At 32.0% G+C, this 26,604-nt stretch overlaps 1 protein-coding gene across 1 annotated transcript; it reads left to right on the forward strand.

Moving 5' to 3' along the window:
- Window positions 1-5,798: 5,798 nt before the first annotated feature.
- On the forward strand, window positions 5,799-22,329 carry LOC134683653 (zinc finger CCHC domain-containing protein 17-like). Its single transcript, XM_063542965.1, has 8 exons — window positions 5,799-5,918; window positions 6,695-6,752; window positions 8,734-8,834; window positions 12,831-12,910; window positions 13,387-13,487; window positions 14,189-14,310; window positions 20,797-20,889; window positions 21,905-22,329. Exons 1-8 carry the CDS (start codon window positions 5,832-5,834, stop codon window positions 21,980-21,982), a joined length of 720 nt encoding a protein of 239 aa, XP_063399035.1. The 5' UTR covers window positions 5,799-5,831; the 3' UTR covers window positions 21,983-22,329.
- Window positions 22,330-26,604: the final 4,275 nt, after the last annotated feature.

A 26,604-nucleotide genomic window follows, 5' to 3' on the forward strand; every position in this document is an offset into this window, starting at 1 on the left:
ACGCTAAATTCACACTAGTCAGATAATTTTGAACGAATTTAAATATAGAATAAGGCCATTAAATCACTCTTATAGATCATACGATATCACAAATATTTTTTTTGATATAGTTATAATATCATTCAAAATGATCATACCACATCTTCCTATATCTATATAGTAGTGTGCGGACCCGCATGTAGTAATTCTACTTCATTCCTAAAAACTGATTATGTTACATCAGCCAAAAACGGTATCATTCCAAAATAATTGTTTCACTTTCATTAATGATTCCATTTCACTTTCATTAATGATTGAACAAAAAAAATCATATATTATTTTTTTTTATATATATATATCTCGTAGCTAATTCCCCCTTTATATATTGTGAATAACTCATAACATCATACTATTAGCACTGTATTCACAAATACGAAATGAGACGTGAATTATTTTTACAAATCAACAACAGTCATATATATGGGAAAAACACTCAAGACTATCTAACTTTTATCGAAGAATGTTACTATTTTGTAGCTATAATAATAATAAAAAAAAAAAACCTCAATATTCTCTTTTTCTTTTCTGAGAGGTCTTGAAAATAGCTGTCGTCTCTGAATTTTCTTAATCCTTCTTGACGTAAAAAGTTTTTTTTTTATTATGTGATTACTTTGTCGTTTTTACAGTGATTACTTGATTATTCGACCCAATATTTCATGATTATTTGTTTATCTAAGACTGTGTTTAAAGTAATTTTGATTATTTGATTATCTTGTTAAAAAAAATTATGATTATATGAAAAGAACAGGTTGCTTTTAAAAAAAAGTCAATACGTGAACCTTAGAACTTTCTTATGCTAATTACTATTTCAACTGAATTGTAAATTAAATCTCAGTATTTTCATTACCATGGGTGTGGAGGATAACATTCTCTTTTTATTGTAATTCAGAACAATTATGGTATGTCGAGGGTGGTGTTAAATATAAAGAAGGGATTTAGGGGGTGTGTTTATTTCAATAGTTCGTTTCTGGATGGTGTTAGCTTTCATTGTTACCAGTTTAATTAGTCAAACTACTACCAATGAATGACACTTCTATGGTGTTTATTAATAGAAGTTATTTTATACCTAGATTCTCTCCAATACGGAGTATTGGCTCACACCGAACATCTAGCTATAAAGGGTCCCCAAAAATACTAGTGTAAAACCATTCAAACAGGAAAACCAACGATCTAATATATACAAAAACGAGAAACACGTAAGACCTGCATAAACAGACGACAACCACTTTACATCAGATTCCTGACTTAGGACAGGTGCAAAAATTTGCGGCTGATTTTAAAGTTTTAATGCTACCAAACCTCTCCCTTTTCTGAAACAATAGTACAACATCACAACATAGAAAGACACACTATGAAATATCAATTGTTTGATGATTATCGTGTCTATTTTTCGTGGTTTTTTAAAGTTTTCTTTGCATTTGAATCTTTCTCACATATTTATTAATAAGACAGACAGATGCAGATCTATAAATGATGGTCAAAATATACCACATAAGGAGGGACCGATCGGGCCTAAAATTTGTTCGTAAAACTTGTTATTAGACTCAAATTTATTTTATATTTGTTATCTATCTTTAAAGGATATTCTTTTGTATCAATTAATTTTCTGCATTGATAACCATTTCTTTTAATTTATCAATGATCATATTTGTGTACATTTACGTTTCATCATCATGCTCATAGGCAATCCGAATGCATTCCTTTTTTACCTCGTTTGTTTTATTAATGAAATCTTATGTATCTTGAACTTAAAAGTTATGCCTCTTCAAAAATGATGTCATTTCTCAATGCGTCCGTCATGGGAGAGTTACAGATAATGACAGTTCTTGATACTTGAGTATGGCGGCCTTATTTGGAAAGATATTACGATAGCGCATTCAGTCTTCCGTAGTTCTCCACAAAGGAGGTATATATTAATAAGAACCAGTACGACGTTAACAAATGAGTTTCCCTTCCCAGTCCAAAATGATCCTATAAACAAAAAATGAGCTCACCACCAAAATATAAGGAAAGAAGGAGTTCTAGTGGACCCATAGATGTACCAGCCCTTTATTCAGTGTTCAATGGGGAGGTTAATATTAACTTCATTGCTTTCACTAGCTGATTTATTCATGCAAAACTTCGTTTCATTCAGTACAGCTGATTTATCACAATTCTACACATTACACACATATATGATAACAAATGTTATATGCATAAGCGTTGACATCTATATATGACAGTGATTACTATGATCGTTAATTCTTTCTATGAACTTGTCTTATAAATGAAAAAGAGTTAAATTTCAAAATTTAAAGGTCTGCTAACTTGCCCCTATGAAAAAGAATTTAACCACACCGCATTAATTAGTACCAACAGGAACATATATAATAAAGATATACTGTTCCCAGGTACCAACTAGGCTCAATTTTGAAAAGAGGTTTTATCAAAATCGTTTATGTCTGAATTTCTTTAATTATCATTAAAAAGTTGATGTTTCATCAACTTGGTAAAAATTGAAAATGTCTGATGACGGAAGCGACTGAAAGCCAGTATCGTAAACAACAGGGCGACTTGTCTTCGCTTTTGGGGGTCGGGGAAAGCGATGTGACGGTCAGGAGAGCGACTTCTTTGCCCAAGTCGCCTGGTAGCGTGAGCGCAGACTATTATATTCTATAAACTGCATGTCCATTATATATTATTCTATTATTGTAATTTAAATTGTATTATGGAGAAGACTTCGTAAGTATGATTTACTTGTGTCTAATCCATTTTACAAATATAATATGTATAAACTAAACATGTAAGTAAAATTTTAGTATTTTATTCTATTAAGGTTCACATAATCAGTAACATTTCTTTCAATAGGTAGCAGCATTACAACCCTATGGAGCTTTTATTAAAATTCCAGGCTACAGAAAGCAAGGTTGGTTACACACAAAATTAATGCATGTTTGTAATTTGTGAAAAGAGAAGAAAGATACCAAACATTTGCCAAAGTGACATTCAAACCCATAAATTGAAGAAAAAAAACTGACAGCTCTATGACAAAACAAATAATTTATTGAAAGACAAACAAGAGAATACAAAGAACAACATAGAAAATCATACATGTAGACTGAGATATTCTGCATGGAACCTTACAGTTGGCTTGCGAAAATGTAAGTTCGTCTCACTTTACAAAGGTATTTTTTGACATACAGCTCTTCAACGGTTTCGGTACTTATACATCTTCGGATTTCAAATGTTTGGCTTTGAGCGTTCCTGATGAAGGTAAATCCAGAAAAGCGCTTCGGACGCAAGAAATCAATAGCGTGTTGTTTTCAATAATTTACAAATCCTTGGTTTGCCATATTTGAAAGGATAGAAGATGAATGAAATGAGTAAACGGGATTACTCTTATAAACTATTAAAATGGGAGGGAAACAATTAAAACTCCATGTGTTTATCACTAAGTGAAAATGTTTAAGTCAAAGTAAATTGATTCACTTCCGTATATTTTTAGTAATCATGTGTTAATCTTGCCTACTACTATAATCAGCAGATCAATAACATAAGATAGTTTTTACAACAGCTGCACACATGCAAAACAATGCCATTAAGGCTAGCTGTATAATGATTATGTTATGCAATTATTAGTTGTAACACTAAATAGTATACATACCAATAAGAACAACTGATACAACGGTTATTTTGACAATCATGCTGACAATTATAAGTGTACGATGCCCACACAAAGTATAGAGTTATCTTTTATTTATTTTTAAAATACCGGTAATCCATGTATGGCACGCTAAATTCACACTAGTCAGATAATTTTGAACGAATTTAAATATAGAATAAGGCCATTAAATCACTCTTATAGATCATACGATATCACAAATATTTTTTTTGATATAGTTATAATATCATTCAAAATGATCATACCACATCTTCCTATATCTATATAGTAGTGTGCGGACCCGCATGTAGTAATTCTACTTCATTCCTAAAAACTGATTATGTTACATCAGCCAAAAACGGTATCATTCCAAAATAATTGTTTCACTTTCATTAATGATTCCATTTCACTTTCATTAATGATTGAACAAAAAAAATCATATATTATTTTTTTTTATATATATATATCTCGTAGCTAATTCCCCCTTTATATATTGTGAATAACTCATAACATCATACTATTAGCACTGTATTCACAAATACGAAATGAGACGTGAATTATTTTTACAAATCAACAACAGTCATATATATGGGAAAAACACTCAAGACTATCTAACTTTTATCGAAGAATGTTACTATTTTGTAGCTATAATAATAATAAAAAAAAAAAACCTCAATATTCTCTTTTTCTTTTCTGAGAGGTCTTGAAAATAGCTGTCGTCTCTGAATTTTCTTAATCCTTCTTGACGTAAAAAGTTTTTTTTTTATTATGTGATTACTTTGTCGTTTTTACAGTGATTACTTGATTATTCGACCCAATATTTCATGATTATTTGTTTATCTAAGACTGTGTTTAAAGTAATTTTGATTATTTGATTATCTTGTTAAAAAAAATTATGATTATATGAAAAGAACAGGTTGCTTTTAAAAAAAAGTCAATACGTGAACCTTAGAACTTTCTTATGCTAATTACTATTTCAACTGAATTGTAAATTAAATCTCAGTATTTTCATTACCATGGGTGTGGAGGATAACATTCTCTTTTTATTGTAATTCAGAACAATTATGGTATGTCGAGGGTGGTGTTAAATATAAAGAAGGGATTTAGGGGGTGTGTTTATTTCAATAGTTCGTTTCTGGATGGTGTTAGCTTTCATTGTTACCAGTTTAATTAGTCAAACTACTACCAATGAATGACACTTCTATGGTGTTTATTAATAGAAGTTATTTTATACCTAGATTCTCTCCAATACGGAGTATTGGCTCACACCGAACATCTAGCTATAAAGGGTCCCCAAAAATACTAGTGTAAAACCATTCAAACAGGAAAACCAACGATCTAATATATACAAAAACGAGAAACACGTAAGACCTGCATAAACAGACGACAACCACTTTACATCAGATTCCTGACTTAGGACAGGTGCAAAAATTTGCGGCTGATTTTAAAGTTTTAATGCTACCAAACCTCTCCCTTTTCTGAAACAATAGTACAACATCACAACATAGAAAGACACACTATGAAATATCAATTGTTTGATGATTATCGTGTCTATTTTTCGTGGTTTTTTAAAGTTTTCTTTGCATTTGAATCTTTCTCACATATTTATTAATAAGACAGACAGATGCAGATCTATAAATGATGGTCAAAATATACCACATAAGGAGGGACCGATCGGGCCTAAAATTTGTTCGTAAAACTTGTTATTAGACTCAAATTTATTTTATATTTGTTATCTATCTTTAAAGGATATTCTTTTGTATCAATTAATTTTCTGCATTGATAACCATTTCTTTTAATTTATCAATGATCATATTTGTGTACATTTACGTTTCATCATCATGCTCATAGGCAATCCGAATGCATTCCTTTTTTACCTCGTTTGTTTTATTAATGAAATCTTATGTATCTTGAACTTAAAAGTTATGCCTCTTCAAAAATGATGTCATTTCTCAATGCGTCCGTCATGGGAGAGTTACAGATAATGACAGTTCTTGATACTTGAGTATGGCGGCCTTATTTGGAAAGATATTACGATAGCGCATTCAGTCTTCCGTAGTTCTCCACAAAGGAGGTATATATTAATAAGAACCAGTACGACGTTAACAAATGAGTTTCCCTTCCCAGTCCAAAATGATCCTATAAACAAAAAATGAGCTCACCACCAAAATATAAGGAAAGAAGGAGTTCTAGTGGACCCATAGATGTACCAGCCCTTTATTCAGTGTTCAATGGGGAGGTTAATATTAACTTCATTGCTTTCACTAGCTGATTTATTCATGCAAAACTTCGTTTCATTCAGTACAGCTGATTTATCACAATTCTACACATTACACACATATATGATAACAAATGTTATATGCATAAGCGTTGACATCTATATATGACAGTGATTACTATGATCGTTAATTCTTTCTATGAACTTGTCTTATAAATGAAAAAGAGTTAAATTTCAAAATTTAAAGGTCTGCTAACTTGCCCCTATGAAAAAGAATTTAACCACACCGCATTAATTAGTACCAACAGGAACATATATAATAAAGATATACTGTTCCCAGGTACCAACTAGGCTCAATTTTGAAAAGAGGTTTTATCAAAATCGTTTATGTCTGAATTTCTTTAATTATCATTAAAAAGTTGATGTTTCATCAACTTGGTAAAAATTGAAAATGTCTGATGACGGAAGCGACTGAAAGCCAGTATCGTAAACAACAGGGCGACTTGTCTTCGCTTTTGGGGGTCGGGGAAAGCGATGTGACGGTCAGGAGAGCGACTTCTTTGCCCAAGTCGCCTGGTAGCGTGAGCGCAGACTATTATATTCTATAAACTGCATGTCCATTATATATTATTCTATTATTGTAATTTAAATTGTATTATGGAGAAGACTTCGTAAGTATGATTTACTTGTGTCTAATCCATTTTACAAATATAATATGTATAAACTAAACATGTAAGTAAAATTTTAGTATTTTATTCTATTAAGGTTCACATAATCAGTAACATTTCTTTCAATAGGTAGCAGCATTACAACCCTATGGAGCTTTTATTAAAATTCCAGGCTACAGAAAGCAAGGTTGGTTACACACAAAATTAATGCATGTTTGTAATTTGTGAAAAGAGAAGAAAGATACCAAACATTTGCCAAAGTGACATTCAAACCCATAAATTGAAGAAAAAAAACTGACAGCTCTATGACAAAACAAATAATTTATTGAAAGACAAACAAGAGAATACAAAGAACAACATAGAAAATCATACATGTAGACTGAGATACATTTACATGCACCCCACCTTTGGAAAGGCTACCATATAAACTTCCCACATGCTTTGATCATTACAAACAAACAAATACATTAACAGACAGTATAAGAACTTATATACTCTTCTCACATGCTATAAATCATGATAAATTCAGTATTCTAGATATGACGAAGGACAAAGTTATTACAAAATAAGGAGACAAGGCCACACCAATTTAATTTCTTGTTCTACGGATTTTTGGACTCCAAAAATTGGGGCGAGCGAGCGATTTGAAAATTTTAATAAAAAAATATTTAATTTGCAAATTTTTGAGGCGAAGCTTAAAAAGTAAAGGCGAGCGATTATATTTTTTTCTTGTAAACAAAAAATAGTAGGTTTTGACAATATTAAAACTTGATTTATCACTTGTACCTTGACATTTCTTTAATTTATGAAGTATTTTTTCCCTGTTCAACAAAAATAATTGAAAAATTAAATCTGGTCTATGTATGTGTGACTGACAATGAGACAATTCTCCATCCAAGTCATAATCAGGTTCAGAACAACCCCTTAATGTTATGAATATCCCTTTTATGAGGGGTCAAAATATTAAAGTTATACATTTTTTTTTGTAAAAACACTTAAAGTACAAAAGGGCTTTTATTTTCCCAAAGAACTATAATATTTGGGTTTAAATGGTCAAAAAATGTCCAAGAATTTTTTTATATTCCTTGACGTTAACACAATTACTTTAACAGTTTAATATTATTCAAAATAAGTGGACCCATCCCTCTTTTAGAAAAGTTGTTTAAAATATAATGTATTTCTCCTCTTTTTGAGTAAAAATTTCTAAGTTGTCAAATGTTTTGTATAGAAGTTTTGTACAAATCCTTAGTATTTTTATTTTATTTTCTACAACACTTGCACAGATTGAACAGTAAACATGGTAAAATGACCCCTTCAAGGCCCTTGTCTGAGGGAGGGATGGTCCCAACCTGATAATAACAAACATAGGTCAAAGTACGGCCTTTTACACAGTGCTTTGATCAAGACCAACCAGCAAGCTATAAGGGACCACAACTTAGTATTGTACACAATTCGAACAGGAAAACCAACGATCTAATTAAATTATATTTCCAAACAGGGAAATACCAATGAACCACATCAACAAACGATAACTGCTGAACGACAGGTCTCTGAATCAACCAGGACAGGTGCACAAACCTGCAGCGGGTATGACCGTCACCATACATTATAATTGCAGTTGAAGGCAAATCCTTCAGAAGTTCTTTGTACTTTATTTTAACAACGAACTTTTTTTTATAGGGAATATAAGTTAGGGGGAAAGAAACCAACATTTTGTTCTGTACTGATATTTCTATTTATATCGGAGCACTCACGCTTTGATTCATGCTGAAACAAATATTATCGCAGATATTTACAGTGTTGTGGGGTGCTTATAGGTTTAAAATCGTTATACATGTGTATAAAGGCTAGACTGTGATTTTAAAAAACAAATGTTGAGATCTTTATATAATATTTACAAACAAAACGGTGCGGGAAATGGACATGATTTCATTTCCGGATGCGGGATGCGGGAATATAATAAAAATAAAAAAAACCTGTTTTGAAAAAAATAGGTGCGGGGGGTCCGTCGAACAAGGAATCAAATTGGTGTGGCCTAAAGTATTTATATCAATTTTAAAAGGTTCAGGATAGTAACATGTATCCTGCAAGTTTTCTTCTTCAGTTTGCATTTATTATTGATATATAAAATGAGTTTAATATAATATTTCATCTTTTTCTTGATAAAGGTCTGGTGCATAAGTCACAGATGTCTAAAGCTAGGGTGGAGGACCCTTCAGAAATGTTAGCTGTTGGAGAGATGGTGTATTGTAAAGTTGTGTCAGTAGAGGTATATAACATGTATAAGTTAAATGATTAAGAGGGTGGAGGACCCTTCAGAAATGTTAACTGTTGGAGAGATGGTGTATTGTAAAGTTGTATCAGTAGAGGTATATAACATGTATAAGTTTAATGATTAAGAGGGTGGAGGACCCTTCAGAAATGTTAGCTGTTGGAGAGATGGTGTATTGTAAAGTTGTGTCAGTAGAGGTATATAACGTGTATAAGTTAAATGATTAAGAGGGTGGAGGACCCTTCAGAAATGTTAGCTGTTGGAGAGATGGTGTATTGTAAAGTTGTATCAGTAGAGGTATATAACGTGTATAAGTTAAATGATTAAGAGGGTGGAGGACCCTTCAGAAATGTTAGCTGTTGGAGAGATGGTGTATTGTAAAGTTGTATCAGTAGAGGTATATAACATGTATAAGTTAAATGATTAAGAGGGTGGAGGACCCTTCAGAAATGTTAGCTGTTGGAGAGATGGTGTATTGTAAAGTTGTGTCAGTAGAGGTATATAACATGTATAAGTTAGATGATTAAGAAGCTGTATGGGTACCATTCAAAACCCTAAGTTAATAAAGACATTAGCATGGCCTTAACAAAAGGACAAAAAAGCAAGCAAGTGTGTACAAAACAGAGGGATTGGGCATGGGTAAAGGAACATGGAAAAGAGGGTCAAGAAACAAGGTGCCAGGATGAGGGAAGCCTGAGTTGGGTCTGTAAACAGGGAAAAGTTTTAAAAAGAATGTGCTATGAAAAGAATTTGACCTATTTTTGTCTATAAGAATATTTGAATACTGCTTATTTTAATTCTGACTTACTCAATATATAACATCCCATTGATTTTTAAATCACTAGACAATGTCAAATTAACTAAAAATAAAAACTTGACTGACAAAAGGTTCGTAATCTTAGAATAAATAATACAATCTTCAAATGTGAGCAACATAATTTCAAAAACTGAAAACATAACATTTTTTCTAAAAGAATTTTGTGAAATAAAATTGAGAAAGGAAATGGTGAATATGTCAAAGCGACAACCACCCGACCATAGAGCAAACAACAGCCGAAGGCAACCAATGGGTCTTCAATGTAGCGAGAATTCCCGCACCAATAGGTGTCCTTCAGCTGGCCCCTAAAATATGCATAATAGTACAGTGATAATGGACGTCATACTAAACTCCGAATTATACACAAGAAACTAAAATTTAAAATCATACAACACTAACAAAGGCCAGAGGCTCCTGACTTGGGACAGGCGCAAAATTGCGGCGGGGTTAAACATGTTTATGAGATCTCAACCCTCCCCCTATACCTCTAGCCAATGTAGAAAAGTAAAGGAATAACAATACGCACATTAAAATTCAGTTCAAGAGAAGTCCGAGTCCGATGTCAAAAGATGTAACAAAAGAAAATAAATAAAATGACAATAATACATAAATAACAACAGACTACTTGCAGTTAACTGACATGCCAGCTCCAGACCTCAATTAAACTGATTGAAAGATTATGTCTTCATCATATGAATATCAGGTACAATCCCTCCCGTTAGGGGTTTAGTATCATACTATCATAAAATATATGAGAAGAACATAACACGTGTCATGCCAACAACTGTTTTTGGAAAGATTAGAACTTGTTCTAAATCTTTACTTAGGCACCACCCTCCCTAACACCAGGACAGGTTAGCTTCTGTTACTAAATGTATTCTCACTAAAATATAGGTCCCTATGGTTCTCATGTATGTGCACATAAAACACATATGAACTGAAAAAAATGGGTATATTATTGGAGCAGTTCATTCAAGAATGTATGTCATTAAGGTGTGTTGATGTGCAGGCTTTTTTAAAAACATTTTGATTAGGTAAGTGTGTATTGATTCAACTAGTATGATTGACAACTGTCATTATCACTAAACAATCAGAGACAAGGTGGACCTTTAATTACAATGCCCCACCTCCTAAACTGCTAATCAAATTGACCACATCACCTATCAACCTCAGTCTTACATAATTATACAGACCACTCCTATATGCGTCTAATTTTTAATACACAAGTATTTGACCTCATAATTGAATACACAAATGTGTATATTTAGATGTTTGATATTTATAAGGATGATAGATTTATTTATTGCCAATTACTTTTGATCTACATTACATAAAGTGATTCTGTAAATTATATCTGAAAGATAAATGATAAATGGATTAACAAGATCTTAAAAAAGTGAAATATGAATATAAATATGAATATATAAAAGGTATTCAAGTAAGGCCTATAATTAACTTGATAAATTTCCAATAATCATCTGTAATTAATTAACAATTTAGATTCACTTTTTGTATCAGGAATTTGCTTGAAACAGTTTTAAAATTTATAAAATTTTAATGATAACAAACCATTGTTTATTAGTTTATTTCCCATCAATCATTATGTCTATTTTAGTCATTTGAATTTTTATTAGAAGTAAATATATATTTTTGCAATCAAGAAAGAACCCACATTTCAATAAAATACGTTTTTTAATTGGTTTACGTTGAAAAATAAAATTGAAAATGCCCTGTGTTGAAAAATACTTTAAAATTTGATCAAAAGGCACTCTAAAACTTTTAATCTTCAATGCCATATATGGCCTCTGTTTCAACTTACAAAATGCCCTAAAACAACATTTTTAGATTATTTTTGTTGGCACTTTAAGGCTTTCAGCTGTTGGTAAAAAAATTATGTCTTTCAAGGATAGTAAGTTGGTAGCATTTAATTACTAGAAGAATTTTTGCATTTTTTTTTTTTTTTTTAAACATGTTCGGAATCGGCAACATAATTTCGATAAGATATAAACTGCAGTTTAAATAAAGTTGTGCAAATTTAGAGACCCATATTATTTAATTTGAGCTCATTTTATCCTCATACTGGAAAAGCTAGTTTCCTTCTAAAAACCTGCTGTAAATGCAATAGTGCTTTATAAATGTTCATTTTTCCCCACGATATCTTAATATGAAATGATTCAAACTACTGTTCTAATCTTTCCATGAGTGATATCCATCACTTTGATTTTAGAAATAAATGTGTTTAGTTCCGATGCAAAGACCCTATCAGTGAATCAATGTTAAAGCCGAAATATGCAATCTTTAATGACCTGACAACAGTATCGTAGCTATATCCCCTTTTAATAAGTCTATTTAAAGGTTTTGTTAGTTTCTGAGGAGAATACTGACATTTTTGTGCTTTATAAAGAATATTTCCATAAAATTTTGGATGTGAAATACCTGAACGTATAAGATGTCTGCATGTTGAGTTATATTTACGAATTATTTCCTTATACCGGTGATAAAATTAAGTAAATGTTTTGACCAGTTTGTGATATCGAAAACACTGGTGTAATAATTTTTCAGTAATACATAAATTTCTCTCGCTAAAATCTAATACGTTGTTACATACACGAGCGAATCGTACAAGTTGAGATATATAAACACCATAAGATGGTGACAAGGGAACGTCACCATCTAAAAATGGATAATTAACAATAGGAAATGAAAAATCATCTCTTTTATCATAAATTTTTGTATTAAGCTTCCCGTTTATGATATAGATATCAAGATCGAGGAAAGGGCAGTGGTCATTGTTATCATTAGCTTTATTTAAAGTAAGTTCTACAGGATAAATGTCTTTAGTATACATACTGAAGTCGTCATTATTGAGAGCCAATATATCATCCAAATATCTAAAAGTATTGTTAAATTTTTGTATCAAATGTTGTTTTGATGGGTTAATTCATGGTAGAAGATGCTGACACACTCATAATAATTTTTTTATTGCTACTGATGTAATATTTAATTGTATATATTTTAGTAATGAGTTATATATTCAGGTAGATAAGATTGGACTGTAAGTTCTATAATTGTGTATATTTTAGTAATGAGTTATATATTCAGGGAGATAAGATTGGACTGTAAGTTACTGATGTATTATATAATGTATATATTTTAGTTATGAGTTATATATTCAGGGAGATAAGATTGGACTGTCTATGAAGGTTATCAACCAAACCACTGGTAAAGATGAGGATGCAGAAAATGTTCAACTTAGGTAAGAGTTATCTTTCTTTTAATTGATTTGAAATTGGGTGTTGGGGCTGGTTGAAACCAAGAAATTAAAGTAGCCCTTGGCCATCAGACAACTATCTGGTCCACATGAATTTGACTTTTCACAGTTTTCAGGACAAAAGGTTGGCATAATTTCATAAGGCCAAATAAAAAAATATATGTGTGGTTCCAGTCACCCTTCATACCCTACTTTTTAGCCTAAATAATAGCCTACCCTAAAGATTTTTTTGTCATTTTCCATTGTAACTGAAACCATAGAAAAATTAACAGCCTAATTTATGTACAAAAAATGTTTTTTACAAAGCCATTTTACTAACTTCTGATTAGACTTCTTAATATTGCAATTTGTTCTTGCAACAAATTTATCATGCAAAAAGGCCTTTCATGTACTCTTGTCACATCTGCTTATTATATTCATACTTATATGGTTGGTTCAATTTTCTATATGCATATTTTCAGTTTGGATGAAAGAAAAAATAGGAAAGGATTTCGGAGTGAGAGAGCAAAAATAGAATTGGGTGCTGTCTTTGATACAACATGCAAGAAGTGTGGTGGCCATGGTAATATTTTTCACTAAAATAAATGATCACAAAATTTGAAAAGTTGGAACTTTAAAACTTCACTGCTTAAAAACTTCACTCTGTCTAATTCTTAGAGTGCAAGTTTATTTACATATTTGTTCGGTTGTTTTTCTCTTATCTAATCAATAACAAAGTATAAGATATCTCGCTGTATAAAAATAATTAGATGCAACCTAGACAACTATTTACCAATGATCAAGGGATGAAAAAATAATAATTGGTCACCATATAGCCTACATTGATGAACAAACCCCACTGTAAGCTGTAGCATTGGTCCTCTGTCAGTCAATTTCGATTAAGCTCTTTTTCATATAAATAGCTTCAAAAATCTGTTTTAAAAAATAAGTTATGGAAGTATTTGTTGATATTAGTTGGTTAAAAAAAATACCTGAAAATTTCATGACGCAAAATTACTTCATACACAGGAAAATACCCAAGCAAACTAATCTCAATGTCACAGTACAGCTTTCAACTTTTATAAGTTATTGGTATTCAGTTTTTTTTTGCCCTTATAAATATTTTCTCTGTTAATCTGTAAAATTTATTTCATATGAACTTTGTTATATGGAGTCTTTCTCAAATACCAACTACCAATTTGGTGTACCTTCTCTTTGAAACATAGTATCCAAGTTACAAAGATAAATATAAGAGGAAATTTACTACCTTCATGTTTTTTGTAGGACATTTGGCTCAAGACTGTTTCCATGCAAAAGGAGGCAAGGCGTATGAACTAATTCCAGAAGATGAAGTTATTTCACCTAGTAAAGAAACAGATACTTCATCTAGCAGGAAAAGAAAAAAGGTCAACACTTATTTTACTTACATTTCATCATTTGGTAAAAGATTGGCTGAGACATAAAAGAGTTATGACTGCAGAAGTATTTTGCATTTATAGTTGAGGTGTACATAGTAGATAGTTACTGAATCAATATACTCTCACTCAATATTTTAAAACTTCACACCAGCACCATATCATATGTCTAATTACAGGTTAAATAAACATACTTTTCATGTTCTATGTGTTGTGTAATACGTTAGAACATACAAATAGGAATACAATATGTATATATGATTGTAATATTGAATCAGCAAGTTGTATACTGTGGATTCATTAATATTCCTTGGAGACCAATTTTTCGTGGGTATAGTGGATCCACGAAATTAAATGTTCAATGAACTACTAGTTATCTAAAGGAATGTATGCAGACTTTGCCAAAACAAGGAAAATTCAAAATCCATGAAAATGCTAGTTTTCTTTAATCCACTAAATTTGGTACCCTCAAAAATAAATAAATCCATAGAATGTAGTTTTAATCCTCATCATCATTAAGGTGGTATGGGAGTCTAAAATTAAAATGATAGAATTTGTTCATACTTTGCCAAAACGTTGTATCTATTGATATATGGTCAAAAATATAATATAAACGATAGGTCACTGCGCATTTTCTCAAGCTACAGTTTGTGACAATCTGACACATTTTGTATGGATTATACGGGGAAAAACGCAATATTGTGATTAAAAACTAAACTAAATAATAGAAGTTTAAAATAAATTAGGAAAAGATAGCTTTCAGACAATGCTTTGAGAATATCAAAAGAAAAGGTAGGGTCACCATACGATTTTTCGGCTAAAATACAAAATAGGAAAATTCCATGTAGATTCCTTCAGAAAATGCAGTTTTAGAGTTACCTCCCCTTAAAATGCTAAACATTTAAAAACAACCTAAAATAATCAACACTTGTAAAAATATTATTAACTATAAGGTGTCATACCACCAATTACTCCCTCAAATTTAGAACATATGTGAAAGTAGGCCTACTCGGACAAAAATTAGTGTATTTGATTTCATTGTTCACCTAAACTAACCAAAAAATTTGCAGAAATGAATTTTTTGTTGAAAGAGAAATTTAGGAACCAACCGTGCAAGGGCTGTATAGCCAGTCAAGGTCGTTAAAAACTTCCATTTGTTGTTGAATTTATGAAGACCATTTTTACCTGTGTAGATATTTGCATTTGAAATTGAGGATTAATGCGCTCCATGGTATACTGAAAACCAGGGGTTAGTTTTAGTGGTACCTCTTTTTGGGAGCTCTCTTTTTTCTTATATGATTTCGAATGTATGTTGATAATTGCCATGCAGAAAGGTGACACCTGTACAATTCAGGATATACCTAGTTTCTATGAAGTTAAACTTAAGGTAAAATATTTAGAAAGCTGTGAAAATTGCAAAATTTGGTTGAACAGATAGGGACTTTTAATTGGTGGTGTGACACCTTTAAGTTATATTCTTAGAAATTAGTTCTTTTAAAGAAAATTCTAATTAGAAATCTGCATTCCTGCATCAAATTTTGCTAACTTGATAGAAAATCTGGACCTTAGGTTCTCTTTTTTAGCTCACCTGGCCCGAAGGGCCAAGTGAGCTTTTCTCATCACTTGTCGTCTGTCGTCGCCGTCGTCGTTGTCGTTAACTTTTACAAAAATCTTCTCCTCCAAAACTACTGGGCCAAATTAAATCAAACTTGGACACAATAATCATTAGGGTATCTAGTTAAAAAAATGTGTGGCGTGACCCGTCAAACCAACCAAGATGGCCGCCATGGCTAAAAATAGAACACAGGGGTAAAATGCAGTTTTTGGCTTATAACTCAAAAACCAAAGCATTTAGAACAAATCTGACATGAGGTAAAATTGTTAATCAGGTCAAGATCTATCTGTCTTAAAATTTTCAGATGAATCGGACAACCTGTTGTTGGGTTGCTGCCCCTGAATTGGTAATTTTATGGAAATTTTGTCCATTTTCACTTATTATCTTGAATATTATTAGCTCACCTGGCCCAAAGGGCCAAGTGAGCTTTTCTCATCACTTGGCGTCCGGCGTCAGGCGTCCGGCGTCCGGCGTCGTCGTCCGTTGTCGTCGTCCTGTGTTAACTTTTACAAAAATCTTCTCCTCTGAAACTACTAGGCCAAATTAAACCAAACTTGGCCACAATCATCATTGGGGTATCTAGTTTAGAAATTGTGTCCGGTGACCCGCCAACTAACCAAGATGGCCGCCATGGCTATAAATAGAACATAGGGGTAAAATGCAGTTTTTGGCTTATAACTCAAAAACCAAAGCATTTAGGGCAAATCAGATATGGGGTAATATTGTTAATCAGGTTAAGATCTATCTGCCCTGAAATTTTCAGATGAATCTGACATTCCGTTGTTAGGTTGCTGCCCCTGAATTGGTAATTTTATGGAAATTTTGTTGTTTTTGGTTATTATCTTGAATATTATTTTAGATAGAGATAAACTGTAAAAAGCAATAATGTTCAGCAAAGTAAGATCTACAAATAAGTCAACATGACCAAAATGATCAGTTGACCACTTTAGGAGTTATTGCCCTTTATAGTTAATTTTTAACCATTTTTCGTAAATCTTAGTAATCTTTTAGAAAAATCTTCTCCTCTGAAACTGCTGGGCCAAATTATTTGAAACTTGGCCACAATCATCATTGGGGTATCTAGTTTAAAAAATGTGTCCGATGACCCCACCAACTAACCAAGATGACCGCCATGGCTGTAAATAGAAAATAGGGGTAAAATGCAGTTTTTGGCTTATAACTCAAAAACCAAAGCATTTAGAGCAAATCTGACGTGGGTAAAATTGTTAATCAGGTGAAGATCTATCTGCCATGAAATTTTCAGATGAATTGGACAACCTGTTTTTGGGTTGCGGCCCCTGAATTGGTAATTTTAAGGAAATTTTGCTGTTTTTGGTTATTATATTGAATATTATTATAGATATAGGTGAACTGTAAACAGCAATAATGTTCAGCAAGGTCAGATTTACAAATAAGTCAACATGACCAAAATGGTCAGTTGACCTCTTTAGGAGTTATTGCCCTTTAAAGTAAATTTTTAACCATTTTTCGTAAATTTTATATATCTTTTACTAAGATCTTCTGTTCTGAAACTGCTGTGCCAAATTGATCCAAACTTGGCCACAATCATCTTTGGGGTTTCTTGTTTAAAAAATGTGTCCGGTGACCTGGCCATCAAATGAATATTATTATAGATATAGGTAAACTGTAAACAGCAATAATGTTCAGCAAAGTAAGATCTACAAATAAGTCAACATGAACGAAATGGTCAATTGACCCCTGTAGGAGTTATTGACCTTTGTAGTCAATTTTCAATCTGCTTCCTTTGTTTAATATTCACATAGACCAAGGTGAGCGACACAGGCTCTTTAGAGCCTCTAGTTATAGATAGAGATAAACTGTAAACAGCAATAATGTTCAGCAAAGTAAGATCTACAAATAAGTCAACATAACCAAAATGGTCATTTGACCCCTTTAGGAGTTATTGCCCTTTATAGTCAATTTTTAACCATTTTTCGTTAATCTTAGTAATTTTTTACAAAAATCTTCTCCTCTGAAACTACTAGGCCAAATAAAACCAAACTCGGCCACAATCATCATTGGGGTACCTAGTTTAAAAAATGTGTGGCGTGACCCGGCCAACCAATCAAGATGGCTGCCATGGCTAAAAATAGAACATAGGGGTAAAATGCAGTTTTTGGCTTATAACTCAAAACCAAAGCATTTAGACCAAATCTGACAAGTGGTAAAATTGTTTATCTAGGCAAGATCTCACTGCCCTGAAATTTTCAGATGAATCCAACAACCTGTTGTTGGGTTGCTGCCCCTGAATTGGTAATTTTAGGGAAATTTCGCAGTTTTTGGTTATTATCTTGAATATTATTATAGATAGAGATAAACTGTAAACAGCAATACTGTTCAGCAAAGTAAGATCTACAAATAAATCATATGACCAAAATGGTCAGTTGACCCCTTTAGGAGTTATTGCCCTTTATAGTCAATTTTTAACAATTTTCATGAAATTTGTAAATTTTTGCTAACATTTTCCACTGAAACTACTGGGCCAAGTTCAACATAGATAGAAATAATTGTAAACAGCAAGAATGTTCAGTAAAATAAGATGTACAAACACTTCACCATCACAAAAACATAATTTTGTCATGAATCCTTCTGCATCCTTTGTTTAATATTCACATAGACCAAGGTGAGCGACACAGGCTCTCTGCCTCTAGTTTTACAAATCAAGATTGCGAAAGACATCTATACAACCTTCAGTAAAATTTCAGTGTCAGAACTGTAAAATACATTGAAGGACTAAAAAAAGATCGGAATGTAAACTTTATTACATATTTAGGACTACATTTCCAACTCTTTCTGTTCATCTAAATAACATTGTTAAGCCCCAGTCCCACTAGACCACGATCGCACCACGCTCACCGCGATCTAAATTAAATTCAGATCGTGCTGAGGTCGAGGTATGAGCGGCATGAAAATGTAAATTTTTGTTGCTTTCACGATGCTACTACGTCCTCATTACGCTTCCACAACGATCCCGCTATGATTATAACACGTTCTCACCGCGCTTATTCTGCGACCTTACTACGCTTATCAAGATCTTTCTACGCTGATCACGTTCTCACTACGACCATACCACGAGTTATCCGATTGCAACACAATCTTACCACGCTTCTACTGCGATAATAGCACGTTCTTACCACGATTACACTACGTTCAAACCGCGATCTTACTACGCTCTCGGCAATAACGTCAACATCGTGTTCCATATCAATACAGTATCATTCCTTCAGTTCTATTTCTGATTAATATGTAGATTTCTCGAAAAAAAAATACAGTCATGCCATCAAAATCTTCTAGAACACGTGGGCGTGGTGTTAGGGTTGATGTAGAGGCAGATGGAGCTATGATATCATAGTAACGAATCTTGATCAAGTAGAGATGTCGGACCGACCAATCCGACCTAAATTACAACCTATTGCTGGTCCATAAAGCTGAAATGACGATATTTTAGTGAACGATATCAGATATGAAACAGATGGGTCAATAGATATAAGAAGATGTGGTATGAGTTCCAATGAGACAACTCTCAATCCAAGTAACAATTTTTAAAAGTAACAATTATAGGCCAAGATACGGCCTTCAACACGGAGCCTTGGCTTACACCGAACAGCAAGATATAAAAGGCCCCAAATATTACTAGTGGAAAACCATTCAAACAGGAAAACCAACGGTCTAATCTATATGAAAACAAGAACCATGGTTGAGCCGTTAGAGAAAATGGACAAGAAGTCCCAATTACATACATACAAACAAAACCTGGAGAGAATTCATATATTTTATGGGAAAATGACAATGAGAATAATGGTCGTAGTATGAACGTAGTTAGGTCGTAAGAAGAGAGTGATGAGGACGGCAAGGGCGTGCTAGAATCGTACTATGGTCGTGAACAGCGTGGTATAGTTGTAGTGGAATCGTAGTTTGGTCGCGGTAAGAACGTGATGGTCGTAATAACGTCGCAATGAGATCGTAGCGCAGTTTTTCCGAATAGAATCACGCTTTCGCTACGCTCTCACTACGATGGTATAGCGATCTTACTACGATCTCAGTGCGCTCTCACTACGCTTCTACTACGACCTGATTTCGTCGCAACCGCACCACGATTGTTTTGAACATGTTCAAAGTTTGCCACGCTCATCACGATCTTGACTCTTGAAGACCTCACCACGACCGTGATACGACCTTACTGCGATCTACACGATCGTACTACGATCATCAAAATTTGCATTTTTTTCACAGCACGTAGTGCGATCGTGGCCTAGTGGGACTGGGGTATTAGTTTTCAAAATGGTGTTTTTTTTCACGTGATCATCTGATATCCATATCAGTTTGTATTTGCTTTGATCAAACAAGGTGAAGTTTGAAATTGCCATCTCAAAATAATTTGTATCTCTCTTTGAATTCCAATGCACTAAGGTGTATTTCATATATATGATGAGTTAAACTGTTTTTTACTGATATCTTAGATTTTGTCAAAATTGATCATGATGGTGTTAAGTTTTGATAAGTGAGGCTATATACAGGAATATTTTCTACGGAAAGAAGAAGTCTGAATAGAAAAGTGTTGAAACAGTTTCATGGTAAAATCCAGAAAGAATATACTAGAAAGCAACTTATTATTTTCAGCATACTTTTTTTTTGCTTTAGACCTCTCTTTCCAACTTTACTACAGTTAACTTTTGAAATTTTCCAAATTGTTTTGGCTACAGGTTCCATTTGTGTTATTTTTCTACTCGCAAAAATTGTGACATTAAATCACTCATAAGCATGATAAGAATCAGTTGGTTAACAGTAAAGAAATTTCGTAAAAATCAACATGTTATTATAGATAACTTTTCATTACACAGAAAGAAAAGAAAGAAAAAAAAGCAAAGAAATCTAAGAAACATCGCCATAGTGATTCCTTATCAGAAGATGAAACAGAAAAATCTCATAAAAAGGTAGGTTATTGTTTGAAGGGTGAAATAGCTATATCAAGTTTTAAAGTATCAAAGGGATCACATGTTTCACTGATCATTCAAAAGTCAAAAGTCAAAAAGAATGATACAGAGTTGTATATATGTTAAGTGGAATAGATTGAAATATCAAAACCAGAACTTTCTGCTGAGATTGAATAATATGGCAAAACTAGTAAACTTAGAAGTTTAAGATAAAATGTTATGGTCCGACATGTTTTCAATAATTACTGAACTATTTTTAAAAACCTCCAATATATTCAAGTTCAAAGGAGATGTTGAAGGTCAATGTGAGATTGATTTTCCAGGCATGATTTATTTCCAGATATTATAGCTATTTCATATAATGGGCCAAAGATTGAATGAAATATCACAAAGTTATAAAAAAAAAAGCTTAGTTATGAACTTATGGAAATATGATTGTTGTGTCAGAATATGTGCTGATTTATGGAAATATGATTGTTGTGTCAGAATATGTGCTGATTTATGGAAATATGATTGTTGTGTCAGAATATGTGCTGATTTATGGAAATATGATTGTTGTGTCACACTATGTGCTGATTATGGAAATATGATTGTTGTGTCACAATATGTGCTGATTATGGAAATATGATTGTTGTGTCATAATATGTGCTGATTTATGGAAATATGATTGTTGTGTCAGAATATGTGCTGATTATGGAAATATGATTGTTGTGTCAGAATATGTGCTGATTATGGAAATATGATTGTTGTGTCAGAATATGTGCTGATTTATGGAAATATGATTGTTGTGTCAGAATATGTCCTTATTATGGAAATATGATTGTTGTGTCAGAATATGTGCTGATTTTTGGACCTTATTACAGTTTTGAAAATGGTTACATCTCTCATGATTATTTGATTGTTGCTTCCTTTCTATCACAACATCAACTTAATAGATAATTATATATAGTACACCTGCATACCCTTGCTTGCTGAACACAATTTAATTTTGTTATTTCATATTTTTAATTTGCAGAAACATAAAAAACACCATCATCATAAACATGAAAAGAAGAGTCGGCATAACAACAGCAGTTCAAGTAGTGACGGATGAATATTTTACCAAAAACATTTATACTATTATATGTACTGATTCTTATATGAAATAATGATTTGTAGTAATGTCAGCTTATGTTGATAACATGCTGTATCTGTGTTTAGACAATTCAGTTAACTTGCATGTTTTTTTTCTCTATTGAGAATTTTGCATTTTAGTATTGTTTGTCCTTTGATTAAACTATCAACATTAAGTTGAGATATAAAAATAACATAATGCATTGAGTTTTTTATAAGGACATGATTTTGGTACAAGTATTTGTGTAGTATGAATTTGGAAATAATGTGGGTGTGTACAAGAGGAAAGGTTCAAGGAAGGATTCATAAAATCACCTTTTTTTCATTCCAAGATTAGTTTTCATAGGTTTCTGTGAAATTTTTGTACGGTTTTAATTTTTTAAAGAGAAAAACTACAAAAAAAATATTCAAAGGAGAGTGATGTTGAGCCCCTAGATTTCAATGTCATATTATTGAAATTTCAAATAGGAATCTTTATCTGACTACACAGACTTGTGATAACTGATTATTTTGTATGTTTCGTCATTACTATCATGACCATATTATACTGTAACATGATGCATACTGCTGTGATCAAATTTTAAACTCAACTTTTGGCCTCAGCCCTCAAGATGATACTGAATTTGATGACCTTTGAACAAGTCAGTTATATCATTCAGAATGTTCAATTGTTTAACTATGTTCATGTTTTATTTAAGAGTAGGTCTCATACATCATTGTCACATGCGTGTAAGAAAATGTTTTACTTCAAAATAAAAATGTTGAAAATAATAAAATAATATTAAGCTTTTCCTTTTATTATATATTTTGGGTCTGGATGGACAAAATCAAAACACAGCTTATAGTATTATGATAAACTGCAAATATAGCGAAATTTCATACATAAATAGTGTAATCAACCCTACCTACATATTTTAACCAAGATCATGAAACCTCGCACCAACATGACAATTATATCAAAGTTGTGCACCTGATACTATGGAATTATTTGATGATTGTTTTCCCTTTTCAGAACGTGGGAACTAAATAATATTTCAGATAACTTTGCAAAAAACTGAGTAGTTTGTGTAATCACAATCACAATCTGATTGAAATATGGAACCTCTTATGCTTGCTTACACTCATTTTACTTTCGTCCATTTCACTTTCTGTTCAACGAATGTTTGGGAATGTGTTGTCAGAACCTTTTTACTAAAGTTTGGTTTATGAGTTGTATGTTAATCAGATTTATAACAGCAAATCCTACAGTTTCAGGCCATATCCGTGAAACTTCACAGACGGATTTCACACAAGTCATGTAGTAAAGGAGACTAAATCACAATAATTCAGATTGACCTGACTCTGAGTTAATGACACGTATATTAAAACCTCTTACTTTGTCACAGGTATTGTGATCTAAATAAAACTGAGTCTCAATATTTGTTATTTAAATTATTGATTAAATAGGTAATTTTATAATGTCAGTAGGTAATATGATACTTAAATGAGACATGTCGACATGGAACTAAACACAATTATTAATAGTTTACCAATAAGTTCTTCCTTCTTACTTTCTTGGAAATAACTTTACTAGAAAAAATATTCATTGGTTATTGTCTACATTTATAAACGGAATTTCAAAAACGTTTATATATGTTACAGTAAAGAGGTGAAATTAGGAATTACATGTAATTACTAAAATTTAAGAATAACATGTAATCCCCAATGCACTTAGTAAATGCAAGTAATTCCTGACACAGCCCAGTTATTACCAGTAATTACTAATTTTAAAATGAATTTTTACACCTGTTTACTAACTGTTAAAAGAATGTTGTAAATGGTCAGCTGATCAACATTTATGGTTGTACATGTACCAACCAAAGATCAATGAGTACTCTTAAAAAGTGTTAGTCTCAGGCTCAATAAAAATGGGAAAAAAATATTAAAATTTTCCTCCAGAAACTATCTTTTGACAAGTACTGTAAGAACCAAATTTGGTTAAAATCCAGGATGGTTTATGAAATCTTATAAATGTTTAATAAAAACTGAAGCGTGTATGTCATATTAACTGAAAAAAACCGAAATCCATTAATAAGTAATATACGAAAAAGATCTTTTCACCAACTTTACTTATGGGTATTATCTTATGATCATAGGAAGCTTCTGTCCAAGCTTGGTAGCAATCCAGGATATTTTGATTATACCATGTGCTCATCAACACGTGTTGAACATAAACAAACACAGACATGTGCCTCCGATACTATTAATAAATATATGTCTAAAAACTTTACCACAGTGTGAATGTAATGTTAACGGACATAAAAACTAAGTCCATTTATAGGTAAAATACGGAAAAAAATAAATTTATTTTTACAAAATTTACTTCTTGAAAATTATCTTATGATCATAAACAAGCTTCTATTCAAGTTTAATGGAAATCCAGGATAATTTAAGAAAGCTGTCAAAATGTGAAGAACTTTAAATTCCACATAGTGAATATTTGTGGACGCTACTGACGACAGAATGGTTTGTTAAGTCTCGCTTTTGCGACAATAATCGCAGTTTTAACAAAAATAAACAGAATGACAACACTGAGTGTAAAACAAAAGGGGTATTGGACCAATTAGTTGACTTATACAATCCACAAAAAGATGATTCTTATACAAGTAAAAACGACGATAAAATGTTGTTGCAGGTTTTGAAGCCTAGGTGTGGAGTTCTTGAAAAACTCATAAAAAAGAGAAACACAGAAATATGAAATGTGACTCTTAACACCATCAAAGTGTATAAATTTGTTTGTGAAGAATGTCAACTTCATCGCAACAGTCTAACAAAAGAAGTCTTCAAGTTAAATAAACATATTTTGTAAATAAAATTTAATGAACTTGTGTCATTGGGCAAGTATGCCTGATGGAGATTTAGATTTAAAAAAAATTATGAGATTTTAAGAACTATCAAGATTATTCAAACAAATTTGGCATTATAGAATGTCTATCAGCAAAAAGAGGTGACGAAGTTGCCTATAAACTTCTCACAATTTAATGCATTTTCAATAGTGTATCGATATCATTGTCTTGCATGCTGAAAATGATTTTTAGGGAGTTTCAAAACTGTTAAAACAATCATTTTGCAGTTTAAGTTCACAAACACTAAATAGTATACACTTTAGATGTACCTTATATTCCTTAATCCTTAATTAATTTATCCCTAAAATACCTACTCTTTTACTTTCAACAAAAATATCAAGTTAGTAAATAGCTGTAAAAATGACAAAAAAAATCAGTGAATACCAGTAATCACTGAAACAACTAGTAAATACATGTAATTACTAAATTGGCAAGTAATTATAGGTTTTTAGTGAAATGTTAAGTATTTACGTGTAATTCCTAATTCCACCTATTTACTGTAACATATATATAGTTTCGAGAAGATAACAAAAACTTCCATCATGAACTGAACATTCCTTTACAAATAAATTCTTTTAACAGAACATGTATAAAGGCATTCCATTCCTTGTGTATTACAGAAGTTTATGATTTTTCAGTCGGATATGATACTACATTAGACAACAGCAGGAGTTCACTTTTAGACCAGAAATGGACTTCTGACAATAGGCAATAATTATTTACACAAACATACTTTTATTAAATGAATAAAATAAGCAAAACAAATAACTTATAACTAATCAGACAAAGGATAAAAGGGAAAAGCAAAATTATTTGCAGGAAACTTTAAAACTCTTGAAACTAAAATGTTATCAATATTTAGCAACGAATTTCAAAGAATTTAGTAAAAGGTCGTCGGTGATTTTACCCGGAATGCTTTTAACACTTAATAAAAGTCAGCGCAAGATTATGGCAGTTTTGAATATTTAGCAATGAATGAGGAAGATTGACTGAAATTTTAATATATGCTTAACGATTAACAGTCAGTGAAATATGTATAAACGGACGCCATCAATATTTGGATGTTGGTTATTACCGATGTGATACGCTTTTAGATTAAAATACAATGTTGGCTGCTGTACCCTAATTTTGTCATTTTTAACTATTTTGTCTGTTGGTTTGCATGGAAATTTATGCAACTGTCGTACAAATGAGAGGCTAAGCTAGCTATAAAACCCGGTTGAATCCAGCATTTTCTTCATTAAAAATGTCTGTCCTAAGTCAGGAATATGACAGTTGCTATCCATCCGTTTCGTATGATGTATTTGAGCTTTTGATTTTGCCATTTGATTAGGGATTACGTTTTAAATTTCCCTCGGAGTTCAGTATTTGAGTGTTTTCCAGTTTTACTTGCCATGGGAAATAGAAGCACTCCCGTAACAGTGTGGACAACCGTAATACTAATGTTGGTTAAACTACTGAACAATCTAATTAAAATATTTATCTCTGATTACGTTATACTACATAGTATAACGTAACCAGAGATCAATATTTTAATTAGATTGACTACTGAATCGTTTATAGATAAAGAAAAAAATAGTACCAGAAAAAACAAGCCGCAAACAAGCTGTCGTATAGTTTTTACCTGACTACTAGTGCAGACAAATTATCAAACAGTTGTTTTTTATCTTTGAATTGTACTAATGCAATTTTTTTTTTATTTCTGTAATGCTATTAT

The sequence above is a fragment of the Mytilus trossulus genome, chromosome 9 (assembly GCF_036588685.1).
Source record: "Mytilus trossulus isolate FHL-02 chromosome 9, PNRI_Mtr1.1.1.hap1, whole genome shotgun sequence".
NCBI lineage: Eukaryota > Metazoa > Mollusca > Bivalvia > Mytilida > Mytilidae > Mytilus > Mytilus trossulus.